The sequence below is a fragment of the Taudactylus pleione genome, unplaced genomic scaffold (assembly GCF_031769625.1).
Source record: "Taudactylus pleione unplaced genomic scaffold, aTauple2 ptg001010l, whole genome shotgun sequence".
NCBI classification, from domain to species: domain Eukaryota; kingdom Metazoa; phylum Chordata; class Amphibia; order Anura; family Myobatrachidae; genus Taudactylus; species Taudactylus pleione.
This window is the reverse complement of record NW_028285411.1, coordinates 378508-396657: the sequence shown is the minus strand read 5'-3', so window position 1 is coordinate 396657 and position 18150 is coordinate 378508. Positions and strand designations below refer to the sequence as shown.

General features: G+C 50.8%; 1 protein-coding gene and 1 pseudogene across 1 annotated transcript in view; one reads left to right on the top strand and one right to left on the bottom strand.

Annotated features, from left to right (window-relative positions):
• The window catches only part of LOC148454311 (uncharacterized), a 64294-nt gene extending 61591 nt beyond the window's left edge, over positions 1-2703 (bottom strand). The window contains exons 1-2 of the mRNA XM_088461067.1: positions 2619-2703; positions 2463-2519 (exon numbers count right to left, since the gene is read on the bottom strand). Of these exons, the coding sequence (XP_088317193.1) occupies positions 2463-2519; positions 2619-2703 (142 nt within the window). The remainder of the gene's footprint in view (positions 1-2462; positions 2520-2618) is intronic.
• The window catches only part of LOC148454310 (uncharacterized), a 62299-nt pseudogene that overhangs the window by 31227 nt on the left and 12922 nt on the right, over positions 1-18150 (top strand).

Genomic DNA, 18150 nt, shown 5'->3' with positions numbered 1-18150 from the left:
CAGCGCCTTACAGAGAATATTTGTCCAATAGGTTTACAATCTATATTCACAACCATATCTACTAGCACACACAATATGCTTTATTTGGGTCAGAGGTCAATTAACCTACCAGTATGATTTTTCCAGGAAATACATACAAAACTCCACACATCACTTTGGTTGAAAATTAAACTCATGAACTTAGTGCTGTGAGGCAGCAATCCTAACCCCACTACACCACCATGTTATAAATGAAGAGGATTAGCTGTATAATTTTATGTTTAATTTGCAGGTACAAACAGTGACCACATTATTACATTAACAAATGAACCAACAAGAAACAAGACTCTCATTGAATACATAAAATGGCACAAGCACATTATCTGCACAAGTCATAGATCCAGCCACATGGACTATAATTACTAACAACTGCGTCCACACTACACAAAGTTCTCCAGGTGGGAATATATATAGCAAAAGCAGCTTCTATATGGTCCTCCCCACCAGAGTCATGCTACTTATACCCCTCTTCCACCAAAATTCTGGGTCTGACCCGGAGTTGGAATAGGGTTCCTATCTGGATCAGACCCGGAATTAAGCCGGCGACGACTCGGGATATTCCTGAGTCGGCGCAGCTCACACCGGTTTTTCCGGCGTGAAAGTGGACACTTGGAGATGACGTCATCTCCAAGCGCCACTGAAGCCAGACCAATCAACCGGCTTGCGGTGCACTGCAGGTCATCAAGACCCGGAGTGCGCCGTACACACAGCAGGGTTTCACTCGACCCGGCGATCCAACCCTCACCCCTTTTACACCAAGGAGCTGCCCGGGTTAACCCTGCAATAACCCGGGTTTTAACTCCGGTGTAAAAGGGGTATCAATTAGGGTAATGAGTCACTGTATACAAACGCTGAGTGGGAAGGGGAGAGATAGGACAGAGCAACACAGAATGATGGTGGCACAGAGCAGGTGAGACAGGACATGACAGTGGAATGTCCAAGGGCACAGAGCAGGGGAGGCAGCAGGATAGGGTAGGGAATGTCCAAGGGCAGAGCGGTGAAGGCAGCAGGACATAGTAGGGAAAAGGCACAGACCAGAGGAGGCAGCAGGAGAGGGGAATGTCACAGAGCGGGGGATGCTGGAGGACAGGGTAGGGGAATGGTATAGAGCAGGGGAGGCAGCAGTACAGGGTAGAGGAATAGAGCAGGGCACAGCGGGGGAGGCCGTAGGACAGGGTAGGGGAATGGTGCAGGGCACAGAGCGGGGAAGGCAGCAGGACAGTGTAGGGGAATGGCACAGAGAACCGAGTGGGGGAGGCAGCAGGACAGGGTAGGGGAATGGCACAGAGAACCGAGTGGGGGAGGCAGCAGGACAGGGTAGGGGAATAGAGGTTACAGAGCGGAGGAGGCAGCAGGACAGGGTAGAGAAATGGAGCAGGGCACAGAGAGGTGTAGGCAGCAGGACAGGGTAGGGGAATGACACAGAGAACCGAGTGAGGGAGGCAGCAGGACAGGGTAGGGGAATGGCACAGAGAACCGAGTGGGGGAGGCAGCAGGACAGGGTAGGGGAATAGAGGTTACAGAGCGGGGGAGGCAGCAGGACAGGGTAGAGGAATGGAGCATGGCACAGAGAGGTGTAGGCAGCAGGACAGGGTAGGGGAATGACACAGAGAACCGAGTGAGGGAGGCAGCAGGACAGGGTAGGGGAATGGTGCAGGGCACAGAGCGGGGGAGGCAGCAGGACAGGATAGGGGAATGGCGCAGGGCGTAGAGTGGGGGAGGAAGCAGGACAGGGTAGGGGAATGGCACAGGGCGCAGAGCGGGGGAGGCGGCAGGACAGGGTAGGGGAATTGTGCAGGGCACAGAGTGGGGGAGGCAGCAGTACAGGGTAGGGGAATGGCATAGAGCGGGGGAGAGAGCAGGACAGGATAGGGGAATGGTGCAGCAGGACAGGGTAACGGAATGGTGCAGAGCAGGGGAGGAACCAGGACAGGGTAGGGGAATGGTGCAGGGCACAGAAAAGTAACAGCGGAAAGAGGAAGACACCAGGAGGGCAGAGCAGGATACAGAGACAGGTCAGCAGATAAAGTGTATGAGTACAGAACATCCAACCACAGAAAGTGGAGGAGCAATTGTGCGATGACGGGTGTGTGGTTGTGTGTGTGTGATGGGTAGTACACAGTATATTGACAATGACATATTATTCATCACATTGACCAGTGATTTATTTAATATAGCTACATCCCCTGCAATGATGTATGAGATACACCAGAGAGTGTGGGGAGGAGACTGGTCAGATTTCTGGGCTGGTAACACACAGAAGGAGTATAATAATGGCATATGGCTCCTGACTCCTCTACTGGACAGATACATTTTCCTCATTAGTTTGTACTGACAGAGGAGGGTGTAGGATAAGAGATTGTTGTAGTGACAGAACAAGGAGCATATGTGACTTTTTTCTGTAATAAGTCTTTATTACTCACCTGTGCTGATATCTGTAGGGATTTTCTCCTTCTTACACTGCTGATCACTCCTCACATGTGTCTCTTCTCCCTCTATATATCTTTTTTGTGCCTTATTATCAGACACATATGTCTCTTCTTTTCCCTCTGTATCTTCTGCCTTCATATAAGTCACATACGTCTCTTCTTCTCCCTCTTTATCTTCTGCCTTTATATCAGCCACATACATCTCTTCTTCTCCCTCTATATCTTCTGCCTTCATATCAGTCACATACGTCTCTTCTTCTCCCTCTATATCTTCTTCCTTCATATCAGCCACAAATATCTCTTCTTCTCTTTCTGTATCTGCTGCCTTCATATCAGTCACATATGTCTCCTCTTCTCCCTCTGTATCTTCTGCCTTCATAACAGTCACATACATCTCGTCTTCTCCCTCTATATTTTCTGCCTTCATATCAGTCACATACGTCTCATCTTCTCCCTCTGTATCTTCTGCCTTCATATCAGTCACATATGTCTCTTCTTCTCCCTCTATATCTTCTGCCTTCATATCAGTCACATATGTCTCTTCTTCTCCCTCTATATCTTCTGCCTTCATATCAGTCACATACGTCTCTACTTCTCCCTTTATATCTTCTATCTTAATATTAATCAGCGCTGCAAACTAAAGATAAATAGTTTTTTAATAATGTTTGATTTTGTTAATAGAGATTAGACAGTATAATATCAGTGTATAAGACACACACAGCTTCTCTACAGATCATATAGTGACAGTCACTGTGGTATATTAGTGAGACCCTAAATCCCATCTACCTGATGCTCCTGTGGGGTCCTGTGATTCTCCTCTGTACAATCCTGTGAATAAAGAGGATGGGGACATCTCTCTGGGGTATTTCTGTATTTCTGTTACTGGGTCCATCTGTAGGAGACACACAGTGACTGAGTACATTGTATATATGTGACTATCAGGTGATCTGTGTATATAGGGGGACCCCATACCTGCTCTCCCCTGTACAATAAATGACAGTCTCCTCTTACCCAGTGATGTGAGGGGCCGGTGATTCTCCATCATCACGTCCTTGTACAGACCCTTGTGTTCCTCTATATACTCCCCCTCCTACATGGAGACATAGACAGTGACATCCTGACACCTTATAGGAACCTGACACACACAATGATACAGTCATCATCCAGACACATCCCCTGGTGTTACTGTATAATGTCCCATTCCCAGCAGTCACCTCTCCAGTCATCACACAGACACATCCCCTGGTGTTACTGTATAATGTCCCATTCCCAACAGTCACCTCTCCAGTCATCACACAGACACATCCCCTGGTGTTACTGTATAATGTCCCATTCCCAGCAGTCACCTCTCCAGTCATCACACAGACACATCCCCTGGTGTTACTGTGTAATGTCCCATTTCCAGCAGTCACCTCTCCAGTCATCACCCAGACACATTCCCTGGTGTTACTGTGTAATGTCCCATTCCCAGCAGTCACCTCTCCAGTCATCACCCAGACACATCCCCTGGAGTTACTGTGTAATGTCCCATTCCCAGCAGTCACCTCTCCAGTCATCACCCAGACACATCCCCTGGAGTTACTGTATAATGTCCCATTCCCAGCAGTCACCTCTCCAGTCATCACCCAGACACATCCCCTGGAGTTACTGTGTAATGTCCCATTCCCAGCAGTCACCTCTCCAGTCATCACTCAGACACATCCCCTGGTGTTACTGTATAGTGTCCCATTACCAGCAGTCACCTCTCTAGTGTTCCCTCTAGCTCCGGCGGGAGGCAGGGCGCCGGAGCTAGAGAGGGCATGCCTGTGCGCGCGCGCGACTGAGAAGGGGGCGTGGTCATCGGAAAAGGGGGGCGTGTCTATAAGACGCGTCCCCTTTTCGTTACTCTTGGGGGCGTGCCCGGCACTTCCGGACACGCCGGGCAGCCCCCAAGCCGTGCAGACAGGGAGAATAGATGCCGGGCGCATGCGCCCGGCGTCTATTCTCCGGCGGTGACTGGGTCACCGCATGTTTCTCCACCCGCGGGACACTGCGTCCCGCGGGTGAGAACGGCTTCCGCAGGCTGTGAGGGCAGGGCGCTTTTTGCCTTCCTCCTGGAGGGCAGGGTGCTTTTTGCCCACCAGAAGAAGGGCAGGGCGCCGCGCCCCGCTAAAACAGCCTAGCGGGAACGCTACCTCTCCAGTCATCACCCAGACACACCCCCTGGAGTTACTGTGTAATGTCCCATTCCCAGCAGTCACCTCTCCAGTCATCACTCAGACACATCCCCTGGTGTTACTGTATAGTGTCCCATTACCAGCAGTCACCTCTCCAGTCATCACCCAGACACATCCGATTGTGTTACTGTATAATGTCCCATTCCCAGCAGTCACCTCTCTAGTGTTCCCTCTAGCTCCGGCGGGAGGCAGGGCGCCGGAGCTAGAGAGGGCATGGCTGTGCGCGCGCGCGACTGAGAAGGGGGCGTGGTCATCAGAAAAGGGGGCGTGTCTATAAGACGCGTCCCCTTTTCGTTACTCTTGGGGGCGTGCCCGGCACTTCCGGACACGCTGGGCAGCCCCCAAGCCGTGCAGACAGGGAGAATAGATGCCGGGCGCATGTGCCCGGCGTCTATTCTCCGGCGGTGACTGGGTCACCGCATGTTTCTCCACCCGCGGGACACTGCGTCCCGCGGGTGAGAACGGCTCCCGCAGGCTGTGAGGGCAGGGCGCTTTTTGCCCTCCTCCTGGAGGGCAGGGTGCTTTTTGCCCACCAGAAGGAGGGCAGGACGCCGCGCCCCGCTAAAACAGCCTAGCGGGAACGCTACCTCTCCAGTCATCACCCAGACACATCCCCTGGTGGTATTGTATAATGTCCCATTCCCAGCAGTCACCTCTCCAGACAGCGGCTGAATGATCTTGTTGGTGAGTTCCAGGATCTTCTGGTCATTGTGTCTCTCATGTATCAGTGAGTGAGGTGGAGGCACCGTGATGGTGCTCTGGGTCCTGCTAAGTCCTCCTAACACACAGGGACGGCTGCTGGGTGTCTTACAGTCACCGGATGTCTTCTTCACTACTGTGTAATCCTGTGTATTGGGGGAGACATAAAATATCACTGCATACACTCCCAGATCCCCTCACCTCCTCAGTCATGTCAGTGCACAACAGGGGGTGTAACAGCTGTACAGAGGTGTCAGTAACACAGGGGAGGGGAAAGGGAACAGAAGAGGTTAATAACACAGAGATAGGACAGCAGGCAGCCCAGGGGACAAAACAAAGGGTTAAGCAATACAGAATCCCATCAGTCACTCTGCACAAATGATGAAATGACAAATGACCGCACCTCAGATGTATGTTACATGTGTGACCAGCCTGCCGGCCGTGTGTGTGCAGTGTAGGGTGGGGTGAGACATGTCCTGGGGGATAATCAGTGACACTCTGAGGATCTGGGGACTGTCTCAGCCACTGGCTGTCTCTGAGAGACTCCCTATTGCTTAGGATAACAAGACGCCCTGACAGACAGTCTCAGTGTGTGCCCATGTTACCACCAGCTCCGCCATCTTACACCTGATGCTGGGACAGTATAACTGATATGAGGCGCAGTGTAATGGGTGTGAGGGGAAGCAGTGGTCCACCTGCTCTGGCCTGGTGGGTAATTAGAATGACTTAGAGAACATTACACAGGAGAGATCTTGTTACCTTACTTATTGAACCACCCTCGTACATAAGGGGTTGGTTACAACATCCTGATGGTCAAAGTCCAGATGGTTGGAATGCCGGCATCAGAATCCTGACAGAGAAAATGTCGGGATTTTCATTAAGTATCCTAAGGTTAACTCTAACCCAAACCCACCCTCCTGCAGGCTATCTCTAACCACCCCCTCCCCATCTAACCCTAACTACCTCCCTCCCCCCACAACCTTACCATAAACCTCCCCTCCAGTACCCTAACCCGCCACTCCTGCAGCCTAACCCTAACACTCACCGGTTGAAGTTGTCGGCATTTTGACCCGTCCGGATCCTGCAGACATTATAGGGCGCATCAGGATTCTGACTGTCGGTATACAGACTACTTCCCATATTTGCATTTTATACCTATTATGTGTTATTCCTTTCTCTGACAGCTCATTAGAGTTACTATTACTCTGTATCTGCTGCTATGTAATAACAGGATACCACAGGCTGCTCCACCTGTATAATTGTAGCAGGACACCACAGGCTGTTACCCTGTAAATAATAATAATAATATAACAATAATAACAATAATTTTAAAAGGACACCACAGGCTGCTCCCCCCTATATAATAACAGAACACCACAGCTGCTCCACCTGTATAATAATAAAACACCACAGGCTACTCCTCCTGTATAATAATAACAATAATAATAATAACAGGACACCACAGGCTGCTCCCCCTGTATAATAAAAGTAACAGTACACCACAGGCTGCTCCCCCTGTATAATAGTGACAGGACACCACAGGCTTCTCCCCCTGTACAATAACAATAAAATGACACCACAGGTTGCTCCCACTGTACCATATTAATAACAGGACACCACAGGCTGCTCTCCCTGTATAATATTAGTAATAAAAGGCACCACAAGCTGCTCCTTCTGAATAATAATAATAATAACAGGACACTACAGGCTGTTCCCCCTGTATAATAATAGTAACAACACGCCACAGGCTGCTCCTCCTGTATAATAATAGTAACAACAGGACACCACAGGCTGCTCCTCCTGTAAAATAGTAACAGGATACCACAGGCTGCTCCCCCTGTACAATAATAACAAAATGACACCACAGGCTGCTCCCCCTGTATAATAACAGTAATAATAGGACACCACAGGCTGCTCCCCATGTATAATAATAATAACAGGACACCACTAGCTGCTCCCCCTGTATAATAATAGTTTCTACTTCAGGGTCCATAGGGTATCCACAGGATACCTTGGGGTATAGGTGTGACGTCAGTCGCAGGGCACCAAAGAGTTAAGCTTTCAGCCTCCCAGGATGCACTAGGTCCCCCTCCTATACCCCGCCCCCGGGCCAAGGCACCTCAGTTTAGTTTGGTGCCCGGCCGGAGTCGGGTGCACCTGTTGGAGTGGGGGCTAGAAGAGCCCCTGAAGCTTTTTCTTCATGCAGCTGTGGCTGCACATCTGGATGAACAGCATGGACAGTCAGTCCTGACGTCCATGCTGTCTTCCCTACACCCCGCCGGTACCAGAACGCCGGTACTGATCCGGGGATGCTGGTGGGCGTCTGGGGTCACAGCTAGCGGTGACCCCAGATGCTCCGGACCATGGCCGGATTCAAGGGGGACAGAGGTAAGCAGCGGGGTCCCGCGGTGGGTCCCCGCTGATCACATGGTCCTAAGTCCCCAGGCAGGGGGCTCCCTGGGGACTGGCTGCAGCGTGGAGCCAGGCGACCAACCTGCGCTTCCACTACCCCCTGGGACAGCGGACCGCAGCAGAGCGGTAGCGCTGCGGCATCCCAGGGGTTAAATGCATGCCAGGGGAGCGCGCCTTCCCTGTCTCACAGCCGGCGCCTCCCCCGCTGCACACAGCCCTCTCTGCATGCTGCCGACTGGTCCTGTGGCAGCGCTCCTCCCCCAGGCCAGCCTCCTCTCTGCTCCTCGGCAGCCATCTTCTCCAGAACGCATGGTGAACGCTGCTGGAAGCGCTGGACGGAAGCATCGTGGTCTGGGTCCCCCCCGCATACCTCTCCTCCGCTGTGGCTCAGGTCTGTGTATGCAGCGCTGTGTCCTACCAGGCCCTGTGTCTGTGTAGTTGAGTAATCAGCGCTGTTAGTGCAGGAATTGTTATTTCTCTGCATTGTATGTGACTGTGCTAGCGCTGCCTGTAACTTTTCTTCTCTAAACTGTCAGCTTTATTACTGTCCCTGTTCTTCTGCTAAAGCCCTTGCGGTGCGGTGCTGCAGGGTGGTCTCTCGCCTATTTAATACTTAATTGGTGAGAGAGGTCACATACGTGGTGCCATCATGTCTGAAAGTGATTTTCCCCTCCGGCTACAGTGTACCACGTGCAAAGTACCGTTAGCGGAGGGGGAGGGTAGCGCGGAGGGCCTTTGCCGGCAGTGTTTGTCCATGGCGCGGCCTATTACGGTTACAGCACCGGTACAGGAGCCGCCCTGGGCTTGTTTCGCTCAGGCGTTAACAGCTTTAGTGGGCCAGTTAGCTCCGCAGCCCGCGTTTACTCCGATGGGTTTGTCCCAGCAGTCTGTGGTGTCGTCACCCATGCAGGGGTTCCCACGACAATTGGTGGTACCCCACAGTCTCCCTATTTCCCCGCTCCCGGGTTCTCAGGAGCCAGCGTGGGTTAACTCCCTGACGAGTTCTGTACAGCACTTGTCGGATGTGTTGCAAGGGGAGTCTGTGATGCGGCCTCATAAAAGGCCGGTGGCGTCTCTGTCCGCTCCTTATGAGGATGACGAAGGGACGTCTGATGATGGGGAGATTCTGGATCCTTACGATCAGGAACCTCTCCATACTAAGGACGCTGATGCTAAGTCCAAAGTATATATTCCTGGACTTATTCGGGCGGTCCGCACAGCCTTGGTGATTGAGGACGAAGTTCCCCCAGTGGCTAAATCTAAGTATGCCTTTTTCAAAGATGTGAAGGGCGATGCCACAGTCTTTCCTCTTTCAGGTCAGTTGGTGGACCATTTAGAGGAGGCGTGGAAACAACCTGGCAAAAGATACCAGCCGCAGAGACGCCTGGCGGTGGCTTATCCATTCGCGGATAATTATTTTGCTAAGTGGGAATCCCCTCCACAGGTGGATTCTCACGTGACCCGTCTTGTCCGTAGTGCCACATTGCCGATGCCATCCATGTCCTCCCTTAAGGATGCTACGGACCGCAAGGTAGAAATCTGCCTGAAGTCCGCTTATTCCCTTGCAGGGGGGGCAGCACGGCCGGCTATGGCCATTTGCTGGGTTGCCAGAGCGATGGAGCGCTGGGCGGATTCATTAGAGGCTTCTTTTGAATCCGACTGTCCGGCCGAACAGGTGGAGTTGATTGGCAATCTCCGTGATTCGGCCACCTACATCAACGAGGCGGCTCTAGACATTAGTACTCTGGTGTCTAGAATTTCTTCAGCAGCGGTAGCTGCTCGTCGCACCTTGTGGCTGCGATCCTGGAAGGCGGACGCAGATTCCAAGAAAGGTCTGGAAGCGTTGCCGTTTACCGGAGAAGTTCTCTTCGGTCCGGATCTGGATAAGATTGTGGCCACGCTGGCGGCAGCCAAATCTGCTTGTCTCCCGTCGGCCGCTGCTCCTTCTGGTTCGGGACCATCGTCCTTTCGGTCATCTAGGGCCCAGGGCAGGCCCAAACCACAGTCGTTTCCTCGACAGGCTGGCCCTAAGAAATCGGTCAAGCCCCGGAAGCAGGCATGGAGTACCAGACGTCCGGCCCCCAAGCCAGATGACAAGCCTGCGGCCTGACGGTCCGGGCCTCCCTTTGGGGGATCCCAGGGTGGGAGGCCGCCTGCTACAGTTCGCCCAGTGTTGGTCGACCACTACGACAGACACTTGGGTTCTGGAGGTGGTTTCCCACGGATATGCCCTCTCCTTCCGGCACAGACCCCCGGCTCACTTCTTCACCACGGGTCTCCCATCAGACCGGAACAAGGCTACGGAGCTGCGGAAGGTATTGCACACTATGCTCCAGGCTGGAGTTATAGTGCCTGTTCCATTCTCCCAGAGGGGCCAGGGTTTCTGTTCAAATCTATTTTTGGTACAGAAACCCAATGGGTCATATCGTCCGATTCTCAACCTCAAAGCACTCAACAAGTCTTTGCGGGTCCCGAAGTTTCGGATGGAGACCCTACGGTCCATCATTCTGGCGCTGGAACCTGGGGACTACTTGGTGTCATTGGACATACAGGACGCTTACCTGCATGTCCCTATTCTTTTGCGCCATCAACAGTTCCTCAGGTTTGCAATCCGCAGCGACCACTTCCAGTTTCGGGCGTTACCTTTTGGCCTGGCAACAGCACCACGTGTTTTCACCAAGGTGATGGCGGTCATGGCGGCTTCTCTGCGGCTGCAGGGAGTCCGCATGTTACCGTTTTTGGACGACCTGTTATTGGTGGCAGGATCTCCAGAGCTCCTGTTACGCCACTTGGACCTGACCATTGCACTGCTGCAACGGCACGGCTGGCTAATCAACTGGCAGAAGTCCACTCTAATCCCGTCTCGGAGGATTCTGCATCTTGGAGCCTTATTGGACTCGGGACAGCAAAGGATCTTCGTGACGGAGGACAAGATCTCTGCTTTACAGTCAAGGGTGCGCAGTTGCCTGCACAGCCGCCGGGTGTCCTTACACTCGGCGATGAGGTTACTGGGCTCCATGGTGTCGGTGTTCGACATGGTGGAATACGCCCAGTTTCACTCCAGACCTCTGCAGCACCTGCTCCTGTCCAAGTGGAACGGGCTGACTCAGTCTCTGAAGTCCCAGACGATTGTGCTCACCCAGGAGGTTCGCCTGTCCCTTGCGTGGTGGTTACAGACGACCCACCTCAACAAGGGACGTCCGTTCTGGGTTCCAAATTGGGTCCTGTTGACAACGGACGCCAGTCTTCGGGGCTGGGGAGCAGTTTCGGGTCCACACTTGTTCCAGGGCAGGTGGACGCCGACAGAAGCGGAGCTTCCAATAAATATCTTGGAACTCCGTGCGGTCTTCAATGCTCTCCAGCAGGCACAGCGGTTTCTCCAGGGTCGCCCGGTGCAGGTCCAGTCGGACAACGCTACCACCGTGACCTACATAAACAGGCAAGGAGGAACTCGCAGTCGGGCGGCTCTCGTAGAGGTCTCTTGGATCCTGGTTTGGGCGGAGCGCAATCTTCCGGCCATATCAGCGGTCTTCATCCCGGGAGTGCTAAATTGGGAGGCGGACTTTCTAAGTCGCCAGGACGTTCATCCGGGGGAATGGTCCCTGCACCCGGACGTTTTTCAACTACTGGTGGACAGGTGGGGTCTTCCAGAAATCGACCTCATGGTGTCCCGGCACAACAACAAGTTGCCGGTGTACGGGTCTCGCACAAGAGACGAAGGGGCGTCTCTGGTGGATGCTCTGTCCGTCCGGTGGACGTTCCGGTTCGCATACCTGTTCCCTCCGGTCTCCCTTCTTCCACGGGTAATCCGGAAATTCAAACAGGAAGGAGGGACGCTCCTGTTGATAGCTCCCGCGTGGCCCAGACGGCACTGGTTCTCAGACCTTCAGGGTCTGTCCGTGGACAGTCCTCTGCGGTTGCCGCTACGACCGGACCTTCTGTCTCAGGGTCCTTGCCTTCACCCGGACCTGACTCGGCTGTCTTTGACGGCGTGGCTGTTGAGACGGCCATGCTGAGGTCCCGGGGGTTTTCCAGCTCTGTGGTGCGTACCATGTTACGAGCTCGGAAACCGTCTTCCGCGAGGATATACCATCGCGTGTGGCATACGTTCTTCCAGTGGTGTCGACCGAGAGGTTATGCACCGCGGGAGTTTCGTCTGTCTCGGATTCTCGCCTTCCTGCAAGCGGGACTAGATCATGGGCTTCGCCTTGCTTCTTTGAAGGTACAGGTTTCGGCCCTATCTGTCTGGTTTCACCGTACGATTGCTACAATCCCGGATGTGCGCACCTTTATGCAGGGTGTTCTCCGCATTCAGCCGCCCTTTGTTCCACCTGTGGCGCCTTGGGATTTGGCTGTGGTCCTGAGGGCTCTCCAAGGACCGCCGTTTGAACCACTGGGCTCAGTGGATCTTAAATGGCTAACAGCTAAGACTGTTTTCCTTCTGGCCATTGCTTCGGCCAGACGTGTTTCTGAGTTAGGGGCTCTTTCTTGTAGACCCCCTTTCTTGGTTTTTTTATGGGAACAGGGCAGTGCTCCGCACTCGGCCCGAGTTTCTTCCCAAAGTTGTTTCCCAGTTTCATGTTAACGAGGAAATAGTTGTTCCGGCCTTTAACTCACCAGGTCTTTCCGTGGGTGAGGCCTCTTTGGATGTTGTGCGGGCCTTAAGGACTTATGTTGACCGCACTTCTTCGTTTAGGAAGTCGGACGCTTTGTTTGTCCTCTATGGCTTCCGTAAAAAGGGTTGGCCTGCTTCAAAGCAAACTTTGGCAGCCTGGATCCGTATGGCTATTTCTGAAGCTTATCTTCATGAAGGCCTACCGGTCCCTCCTTCTCTGAAGGCTCATTCCACTAGGTCTGTGGGTCCTTCGTGGGCAGCTCGACGTGGTGCCTCGGCAGTTCAGATCTGCAAGGCTGCTACGTAGTCTTCTGTCCATACCTTCGTGAGGTATTACAGGTTTGACACCTTCGCCTCTCAGGATGCTTCCTTCGGGCGGCGGATTCTCCTTTCTGCACAGGAGCGTCCCCACCCTTAAAGGATACTGCTTTGGGACATCCCCAAGGTATCCTGTGGATACCCTATGGACCCTGAAGTAGAAAATATGAGATATGGTAAGAACTTACCCTTGTTATCTCTATTTCTATGAAGTCCATAGGGTTCCACAGGACTCCCGCCCTGTCGCACCTGTGCTGCAGATGGGCTTTGCTCTGGTCACCGGTTTTCCGTCTCCCTCTGGTGAGAATGCGATTCTTGTATGTGTCCAGATCTTTGTTCTCTCTCTTCCTTCTCCTCCTCCGGCCTATGGCTTGTTAACTAACTGAGGTGCCTTGGCCCGGGGGCGGGGTATAGGAGGGGGACCTAGTGCATCCTGGGAGGCTGAAAGCTTAACTCTTTGGTGCCCTGCGACTGACGTCACACCTATACCCCAAGGTATCCTGTGGAACCCTATGGACTTCGTAGAAATAGAGATAACAAGGGTAAGTTCTTACCATATCTCATATTATTAACAGGACACCACAGGCTGCTCCCCCTGTATAATAATAGTAATAACAGGACACTACAGGCTGCTGCCCCTGTATAATAATAAAAATAATAATAACAGGATGCCACAGGCTGCTCCTCCTGTATAATAGTAATAAGACACCACAGGCTGCTCCCACTGCACGATATTAATAACAGGACATCACAGGCTGCTCCCCCTGTATAATAATAGTAATAACAGGACACCACAGGCTGCTCCCCCTGTATAATAATAGTAACAGGATACCACAGGCTGCTACTCCTGTATAATAATAATAATAACAGGACACCACAGGCTGCTCCACCTGTATAATAATAGTAACAGGATACCACAGGCTGCTCCTCCTGTATAATAATAACAGGACACCACAGGCTGCTCCACCTGTATAATAATAGTAATAACAGGACACTACAGGCTGCTCCCCCTGTATAATAATAATAGTAATAACAGGACACCACAGGCTGCTCCCGCTGTATAATAATAGTAATAACAGGACACCACAGGCTGCTCCCCCTGTATAATAATAATAGTAACAGAAGACCACAGGCTGCTCCACCTGTATAATAATAGTAATAACAGGACACCACAGGCTGCTCCCCCTGTATAATTGTAATAGTAACAGGACACCACAGGCTGCTCCCCCTGTATAATAATAGTATTAACAGGACACCACAGGCTGCTCCCCCTGTATAATAATAATAACAGGACACCACAGGCTGCTCCCCCTGTATAATAGTAATAACAGGACACCACAGGCTGCTCCCCCTGTATAATAATAGTAATAACAGGACACCACAGGCTGCTCCCCCTGTATAATAATAATAATAGTAATAACAGGACACCACAGGCTGCTCCCCCTGTATAATAATAGTAATAACAGGACACTACAGGCTGCTCCCTGTATAATAATAGTAACAGGACACCACAGGCTGCTCCCCCTGTATAATAATAGTAATAACAGGACACCACAGGCTGCTCCCCTTGTACAATAATAATAGTAATAACAAGACACCACAGGCTGCTCCTCCTGTACAATTATAATAGTAATAACAGGACACCACAGGCTGCTCCCCCTGTATAATAATAATAGTAATAACAGGACACCACAGGCTGCTCCCCTGTATAATAATAGTAATAACAGGACACCACAGGCTGCTCCCCCTGTATAATAATAGTAATAACAGGACACCACAGGCTGCTCCCCCTGTATAATAATAGTATTAGCAGGACACCACAGGCTGCTCCCCCTGTATAATAACAGTAATAACAAGACAACACAGGCTGCTCCCCCTGTATAATAATAGTAATAACAGGACACCACAGGCTGCTCCCCCTGTATAATAATAGTATTAGCAGGACACCACAGGCTGCTCCCCCTGTATAATAACAGTAATAACAGGGCACCACAGGCTGCTCCCCCTGTATAATAATAACAGGACACCACAGGCAGCTCCCCCTGTATAATAATAGTAATAACAGGACACCACAGGCTGCTCCCCCTGTATAATTGTAATAGTAACAGGACACCACAGGCTGCTCCCCCTGTATAATAATAGTATTAACAGGACACCACAGGCTGCTCCCCCTGTATAATAATAATAACAGGACACCACAGGCTGCTCCCCCTGTATAATAGTAATAACAGGACACCACAGGCTGCTCCCCCTGTATAATAATAGTAATAACAGGACACCACAGGCTGCTCCCCCTGTATAATAATAATAATAGTAATAACAGGACACCACAGGCTGCTCCCCCTGTATAATAATAGTAATAACAGGACACTACAGGCTGCTCCCTGTATAATAATAGTAACAGGACACCACAGGCTGCTCCCCCTGTATAATAATAGTAATAACAGGACACCACAGGCTGCTCCCCTTGTACAATAATAATAGTAATAACAAGACACCACAGGCTGCTCCTCCTGTACAATTATAATAGTAATAACAGGACACCACAGGCTGCTCCCCCTGTATAATAATAATAGTAATAACAGGACACCACAGGCTGCTCCCCTGTATAATAATAGTAATAACAGGACACCACAGGCTGCTCCCCCTGTATAATAATAGTAATAACAGGACACCACAGGCTGCTCCCCCTGTATAATAATAGTATTAGCAGGACACCACAGGCTGCTCCCCCTGTATAATAACAGTAATAACAAGACAACACAGGCTGCTCCCCCTGTATAATAATAGTAATAACAGGACACCACAGGCTGCTCCCCCTGTATAATAATAGTATTAGCAGGACACCACAGGCTGCTCCCCCTGTATAATAACAGTAATAACAGGGCACCACAGGCTGCTCCCCCTGTATAATAATAACAGGACACCACAGGCAGCTCCCCCTGTATAATAATAGTAATAACAGGACACCACAGGCTGCTCCCCCTGTATAATAATAGTAATAACAGGACACCACAGGCTGCTCCCCCTGTATAATAATAGTAATAACAGGACACCACAGGCTGCTCCCCCTGTATAATAACAGTAATAACAAGACAACACAGGCTGCTCCCCCTGTATAATAATAGTAATAACAGGACACCACAGGCTGCTCCCCCTGTATAATTGTATTAGCAGGACACCACAGGCTGCTCCCCCTGTATAATAACAGTAATAACAAGACAACACAGGCTGCTCCCCCTGTATAATAATAGTAATAACAGGACACCACAGGCTGCTCCCCCTGTATAATTGTATTAGCAGGACACCACAGGCTGCTCCCCCTGTATAATAACAGTAATAACAGGACACCACAGTCTGCTCCCCCTGTATAATAATAGTAATAACAGGACACCACAGGCTGCTCCCCCTGTATAATAATAGTAACAACAGGACACCACAGGCAGCTCCCCCTGTATAATAATAGTAATAACAGGACACCACAGGCTGCTCCCCCTGTATAATAATAGTAATAACAGGACACCACAGGCTGCTCCCCCTGTATAATAATAGTAATAACAGGACACCACAGGCTGCTCCCCCTGTATAATAATAGTATTAGCAGGACACCACAGGCTGCTCCCCCTGTATAATAACAGTAATAACAAGACAACACAGGCTGCTCCCCCTGTATAATAATAGTAATAACAGGACACCACAGGCTGCTCCCCCTGTATAATTGTATTAGCAGGACACCACAGGCTGCTCCCCCTGTATAATAACAGTAATAACAGGACACCACAGTCTGCTCCCCCTGTATAATAATAGTAATAACAGGACACCACAGGCTGCTCCCCCTGTATAATAATAGTAACAACAGGACACCACAGGCTGCTCCCCCTGTATAATAATAGTAATAACAGGACACCACAGGCTGCTCCCTCTGTATAATAATAGTAATAACAGGACACCAGAGGCTGCTCCCCCTGTATAATAATAGTATTAGCAGGACACCACAGGCTGCTCCCCCTGTATAATAACAGTAATAACAAGACAACACAGGCTGCTCCCCCTGTATAATAATAGTAATAACAGGACACCACAGGCTGCTCCCCCTGTATAATAATAGTATTAGCAGGACACCACAGGCTGCTCCCCCTGTATAATAACAGTAATAACAGGGCACCACAGGCTGCTCTCCCTGTATAATAATAACAGGACACCACAGGCAGCTCCCCCTGTATAATAATAGTAATAACAGGACACCACAGGCTGCTCCCCCTGTATAATAATAGTAATAACAGGACACCACAGGCTGCTCCCCCTGTATAATAATAGTAATAACAGGACACCACAGGCTGCTCCCCCTGTATAATAATAGTATTAGCAGGACACCACAGGCTGCTCCCCCTGTATAATAACAGTAATAACAAGACAACACAGGCTGCTCCCCCTGTATAATAATAGTAATAACAGGACACCACAGGCTGCTCCCCCTGTATAATTGTATTAGCAGGACACCACAGGCTGCTTCCCCTGTATAATAACAGTAATAACAGGACACCACAGTCTGCTCCCCCTGTATAATAATAGTAATAACAGGACACCACAGGCTGCTCCCCCTGTATAATAATAGTAACAACAGGACACCACAGGCTGCTCCCCCTGTATAATAATAGTAATAACAGGACACCACAGGCTGCTCCCCCTGTATAATAATAGTAGATGACATTACCAGGGATACAGCAGGAGCCGCCGCTAGAACAGGATCACACGGCAGCCGGTCATGTGACGCTGATGCTGCTGCTGGAGTAAGGGGGAGGAGCTCCGGGCACTAGAGCAGGACTCTATGTACAGCTACAGCAAGTGTCCCCAGTGTGCAGAAGAGATGGACACAAGGGATGGGTCTGGGTGAAGACTGGAGTGGTGACTTCTGGGAATGGGACATTATACAGGAACACCAGGGGATGTGTCTGGGTGTTGACTGGAGTGGTGACTTTCGGATCATAAATAGGTTCAACCCAGTCCCAAGCTTCACCTCGGAAAGATGAAATAATAAACTACTACATTGGTAGGCTTGACTCCAAAGGATGGAGAGGATTTCATAATAGCGAGGAAATGTTCCACCAAAGCATAATACTACAATATATTTCCATCAAAGCAAATGGGCGTAGAGACTCCGGATGGCTCCTGAGTGACACCTACAGTGTGGCGGTAACATCATCTAGTAATCTTCCCGACTGAAGGGGTGCAGAAACAATTGACTCGGACAAAACACTAACCGAAGACCCTCTCGGTGTATGAGATTTGAGACCTTCTGGGGTAAGGAACTCAAAACCCCTTTTTGGGATGTGAGTCTTGAGACTCCTTCCTGGGGTGGAACACTTGAAAACCCCGGCTGGGGTATGGGACTAGGAACCCCTTCCAGGGGAAGTGGACGTGA